General features: G+C 48.4%; 1 protein-coding gene across 1 annotated transcript in view; it reads left to right on the forward strand.

The window, feature by feature from the left end:
* The window catches only part of ITSN1 (intersectin 1 (SH3 domain protein)), a 104,306-nt gene extending 98,785 nt beyond the window's left edge, over positions 1-5,521 (forward strand). The window contains exons 35-39 of the mRNA XM_010156938.1: positions 503-624; positions 3,087-3,169; positions 3,269-3,352; positions 3,734-3,907; positions 4,834-5,521. Of these exons, the coding sequence (XP_010155240.1) occupies positions 503-624; positions 3,087-3,169; positions 3,269-3,352; positions 3,734-3,907; positions 4,834-4,982 (612 nt within the window). The 3' untranslated portion in view covers positions 4,983-5,521. The remainder of the gene's footprint in view (positions 1-502; positions 625-3,086; positions 3,170-3,268; positions 3,353-3,733; positions 3,908-4,833) is intronic.
* The last annotated feature ends 258 nt before the right edge of the window (positions 5,522-5,779 follow it).

A 5,779-nucleotide genomic window follows, 5' to 3' on the forward strand; every position in this document is an offset into this window, starting at 1 on the left:
GGGCGGTTACACACTAACGTGCATGTAGCGGGCAGCAGCTCCCGTGCCAAATGTGTGGGCGATAGCCTTTATCTAGAAGAGGTTTGAAAGCTTTGGCATGTGCTGGGGATTCCAGGGAGTGGTGGTGAGAAAGCTGGTGGTTTGCCTTAGCGAGATTAGAGAAGAGGCTTTTGGCGTTTGGCTAAAACAACCTCTCCGACAGAGGTGACGTCTGTCAGGGAGGGAGGGGGAGAGTGGTGTTTGCTGCTCTCTGGGGGAAAGGAGAGATTGCTGTGCTTTGTGAAGCTGCTTTCTTACTTCCACAGCAGTGTTCCCAGGCTCTGGAGGCACCTATCTCTTTGATAATAAAACTCCAAAAATGACATAGCTGAAGAAAGAGGGGAGGCAGGCAGAAGGGGGCAGATACTGAGGCACAAAAGAAATCGGTTGTAAACTGCTCTGTGTTTAATGCATCTGTTAGATATCGTGCGGTACAACTCCAGCTTTGCCTAATGTTTTACAGCCCATTTTTCTAAATGAGGTACTAGTAAAATTACCCACGGACCCTTCTGGAGACGAGCCCATCTTCCATATCTCCCACATTGATAGAGTCTATACACTCCGGGCCGAAAGCATTAATGAAAGGTAAGTACCTGCACAGGCCATGGTAGTACTGAATTTGAAAAGTCTAGTGCCAACCTATTTGATGTGCGTAGCAGTCTCCGATCAGTTTGTCTTGCAGGAGTGGAGAATTCCTTCTCCTCGAGATTATGGCGATATCCAATATATGGAAAGGAGGGAGAAGGAAAGATGTTTCCTAAATTCCAGTAAGGCAAACAGCTGACACACAGGACAACGTTTTATGTTAGCATAGTGAAGCCAAAAGATGCAATTCTACCTCCTGTTAACATCTGTTTGTGCCAGCGCAAGCATTTGTATGGCCGTATGAGTTTGAGGGACAGGTCAGAATTAGAACTTGAAAACCCAGTTAGTTTTCATAGCATCACAGAGCGGTTTGGGTTGGAAGGGGCCTTAAAGACCATCTAGTTCCAACCCCCCTGCCACGGGCAGGGACACCCCCCACTAGAAAGAAGTTCTAGAACCAGTTAACCTGGTTTGGTTCAGACAAACAGTCAAAAGACTGGCAACCCCAAAACCTAGTGATTTCTATCTCTGGCAAGCTTACGGAGGCAGCATTTTTTTGGAAGGCTTTCTCTGTGCGCGTGCAAGGTCTTGCAAGATAACTTTTGTTAAAAAATGCAAGTTGGAAGCCCAGAAAAAAAAGATGTGGCATCAGCCCAGTTTGCAAATGTATGGCCCCTAAAGATTACGATGCATAAAAATTTATAAAACGTCTTTGCTCCCTGTCTGCCTGGCAGTGTTATTCATTAGTGTTTATACATAGTTTTTCTTCCAAAGGATCATACTTTTATGGATCCCGGTTGTCCTTTGGGATGCCGTCTGTCCCTCTGTGCCACAGAGTAAACTCACACTGTGGTTAGATCCCTGGTGATGAAAATTGGCACAACCTTTTCAGCTGGGGAGCTGTTGCACAGATCAGGCTGTAGCAACAACCATCTGTTCTGCGTCAGAGCACTCGCAGCGATCCTCGGGATCATCTGAACGGCACCGTGCTCATCCTACCTAGCTCGAGGAACTGCACAGAGACACTTAGGCACACTGCGCTGAGCCAGCAGTGGAAGGAGCCAGGTGGTCACGTGCCGGACACCCTCTGGAGCTGCCTGACTCTCTCTATCCACTGGAGAGACAACCCGTGGGAACGGCTGTCCCAGTTTGGGCATGCCTTTACTTACATGGGATGCACCCTTTGACTTTCCTTTATGCCAGAATTGCTTACTAAATAAATGCAGCATTTTAGGTGAGGTATCTCCCAGTTTTCATCATTCACTCGCTTTTCATTAAGAACAACAGAAACAAAACGTTACCGTCAGCAAGCGATTAATTTGCCCATTTAATCTTAAACGACCTTTGTGATGAAAGCCTTGGTGTACTTCTGAAGCTGCCATTTACCATTTAGGGCTGAGCTGGAAGACAGGATTGTCCTTAAGTGTTTTGTTTTCCTAAACAGCTTTCTGTGCAGAACACAGGTGTGTGTTCAGACCCAAATCTGTGTTAGTAGCATTGCAGCTACTTATTGTAGAGCAGCAGCTCTTCAATTTGGGTGAAAGGAAACCTGTTATCTTTACCTTTTGCCTTCTCACCAAGTCCCTCCCGCTTGTGATCCTCTTGAGCTTTCTTTGTGCGGTGGGATACGCTAGTTTGGGTTGGTTAAATTTCTGCAGGTGCTGTAAACTGCAGTAGGACCTGTTTTGTTTTCCTAAACAGCTTTCTGTGCAGAACACAGGTGTGTGTTCAGACCCAAATCTGTGTAAGTAGCATTGCAGCTACTTATTGTAGAGCAGCAGCTCTTCAATTTGGGATCAGAAATGGATCCACGCCTTCTAGATTGTCTCATTTTGCCTTGACTCTGGTCTCAGGCTCCCTTGTATGTCACAGCAATTCTTCTAAACCCTTGGGGTCCCATGGGACTCCTCCTTCTACACTTTTTCCCTGTCAGTCTTTTCACTCAGTCTCTTAAGTAGGAAATGATTTCCCAGAAGGGCCCGTAGCGAACCACAGTCGTTCATCGTCTGCGTATTCCCTGAGTTAGGCTTCATGTGTCCTGAGGCTCAGAGGATTTTGGTACAAAACCTCTAGGATCAAGAAAACCGGCTGTTGCTGCAACACAACAGCTGCTGTCTTGTATCATCTGGCTACAGGAAGTCTGTGTATTATAAGAGAGAAAAAAGCTTGGTGAAAGCAAACCTGTTATCTGTACCTTTTGCCTTCTCACCAAGTCCCTCCCGCTTGTGATCCTCTTGAGCTTTCTTTGTGCGGTGGGATACGCTAGTTTGGGTTGGTTAAATTTCTGCAGGTGCTGTAAACTGCAGTAGGACCTCTTCCAGGCACACAGCTTCAGTGTAGCAGAGCCTGCGACGGGGCCAGAGCCTTGGTTGCGAAAGAGGGACAGAGTTACTCTTGTCTGCTCCAGGTGGGGAGAATTGGAAATGGCATTTTGCAACTTTGCTTTTCCTTCCCTTCTGAAGGACTGCCTGGGTTCAGAAGATCAAAGCTGCTTCAGAACTTTACATCGAGACCGAGAAGAAGAAGAGGGAAAAAGCCTACTTAGGTACAGCATGGGATGCAGGGATCTCACCTTCTGTGGAAATGGCCATGGGCAGAAAAATACGCTAACGGCTTTTCTCTCTCCCCTTCTGTTTCACCACAGTTCGCTCGCAGAGAGCGACCGGCATCGGGAGGTTGATGGTGAATATTGTTGAAGGCATTGAACTAAAACCTTGCAGGTCCCATGGTAAGTGCCTTGGGTTTCCTGTCGTACGCTCTGTGAAGAAGACCCTCCTCTTTGTCAGCTTTTCTTTAATGAAACCATTTTAATGAACGTAACATGCGGAAGCGATTTTGTGCGGTTCGGTGGTAGTCAGTTGTCCTGCTCCGAGCCTTCGTTTCAGACAAAGTTTCCGCCTATTGTGTGAGGTCACAAGCCACAAAGCCCTGAAAGGAAGAGTGGAAGGTGCCCAGCGCCTTGCAGAACTGTGTCCCTGCTCCATTGTAGCGGCAGGGAGGCCGCAGTCTTTCCCCCGCCCGTTGGTGGTAGGAGCAAAAGGACGTTCAGGAGGATGTTCACCCACCTAAACCCGCGATTACTCTTTCCTCTTTGTTTCCACCTTCCCAGGAAAGAGTAACCCCTACTGTGAGGTGACGATGGGCTCTCAGTGCCACATTACCAAGACGATACAGGACACCCTCAACCCAAAGTGGAACTCCAACTGCCAGTTCTTCATCAAAGACCTCGAGCAGGACGTGCTCTGCATTACGGTGTTTGAGAGGGACCAGTTCTCCCCAGACGGTACGTAGGGGGCTGCCGCCCTTCCGGGGGTGTTTTCACGTCTCCCGTTTCGAAGAGGCATGTGCCTGCTGAGGTGAATGGTAGAATCAGAGGATGGGTTGGGTTGGAAGGGACCTCTGAAGGCCGTCTAGTTCCAGCCCCAATACTGAACCCCTTTGCATACCGGGAGCCTACTCACCCTTGCTCCCCAGGGTTTATCAGCGCATAGAGTCAAGCTGTCTCTGGTTTTTGGCAGGTTTCCTTTCTTGTGCGACTTGACAACAAGTGAAGTGTGGTTTGTGATTCTGCTGAGTCTTTAAAAAACTCTGGGTGCTGTTTGCAAACGGACAGATCAATGAGGGGGAAGGGAGATGTCTTCAAGTTCCTGTAATATGCAGTAGCAGCGGCAGAAATGAACGCAGGATTCCTAACCCTTTCCTATTTCATAGCCTGGGGTAAACATATGGAGCACTGACGAGTGTGTTTTGGAATCATAATCTCTCAGGAAGTATTTGGATAGGACTGTCACTATCCCGTTGTTGGCCTGTTGACCTGGTTGCTCGTGTGATGCCCTCCTGAACTCGGTTATCTCCTGAGGGCTTCACACCCCGTTTGAACTGGGCCGCAGGCTTTGGCCTTTTTTCGAACCTACCATAAAATGAATAAGCTCCTGAAGCCTGGCAGCTGGGTGTTACATAGCAGATTTTTCTGCTTATGGGACCATTTATTTTTAACGCTGCTGTCTAATATGACTCAGCCAAAATCCTCTTCTGTGCAGGCAAACAGCCTTTGGCCTCCTTCAGCTGTGGAAGCACAGGCAGGCTGAAGACTTGTCTTTCCCTTCTGCTGCGTGTAGATGGAAGCTTAGCTCCTCCTGCAAATTAGCGTTTAACTGCAAGGTGAAACAGTTGTGTCGTTTCTGAGCGTGCTGTCTTTTTGCATTTCAGACTTTTTGGGCAGAACAGAGATCCGTGTGGCGGACATTAAGAAGGATCAGGGTTCAAAGGGACCAGTAACAAAGTGTCTCCTGCTGCATGAAGTCCCAACAGGAGAGATAGTCGTCCGACTAGACCTGCAGTTGTTCGATGAGCCTTAGAAGGAGAGGGACCGATGTTTTAATTCAGTCTGAGTTCACTGCGATAGGTGTCTGCAGAAGCTGTCACAAAATCCTTCCTGGTGTGGTATGAAACTACTGCTTGCCCTTCACACGTAAGAGGGTTATCAACGCAAACAGGAGCATCTTTGTGCCTTGATAATCCTCACTGAAAAAATGAATCCCAGGTTAGTGAGGAGATCTCCCTCGGTTTCTCTATGTGGAACTTGACGTTAGTGTCCTGGGTTTATGGAATAACCTAGTCGTTCGTTGTGCTCCGGTCTGAAAAGCCGGCAAACCGCACAGGTCGCCGTGCTTGCTCCAGTTACCCTACTCTTTAATTTACACGAAGAAGGGAACGTGGGTATGTTTTGGAGGCTTTCTGCAGGGTTTTCCCCCTTAAGGAATTCTGTGCCTATTGCTCAGCGAAGCGGTGTGCAAGTGTAACGTGAATGGAAGGAGCAGTTACACGGTAAGATCGTCCTGGAAGATCTTCACGGTGGTACTGAAAAGACTTAGAAAATAAATAGCCTATATCTATAAACAGAGGAGATTCTATTAACATACCACGTCATGGCTCACGTTGCCCCCTCCCGCCCCAAATAAATTCCGTACCGGCCTTCTGCGCAGAGGTGAACTGCACTCCCGAAGGGCCCACCCGCTGGGTTCTCCTTCCGGTTTGTGTAGGACTGTAAATGCCTGGCCGGTGAGCGAAGGCTGGAAGGTGGAGCCCCGCCGAATGTTGTGCTCTACCCACTGCGACACTGCTTCGCTGCCGCTGCTGGAGGGTGTGACTGCGG

Source organism: Eurypyga helias, unplaced genomic scaffold (genome assembly GCF_000690775.1).
Source record: "Eurypyga helias isolate BGI_N326 unplaced genomic scaffold, ASM69077v1 scaffold6150, whole genome shotgun sequence".
Taxonomy (NCBI): domain Eukaryota; kingdom Metazoa; phylum Chordata; class Aves; order Eurypygiformes; family Eurypygidae; genus Eurypyga; species Eurypyga helias.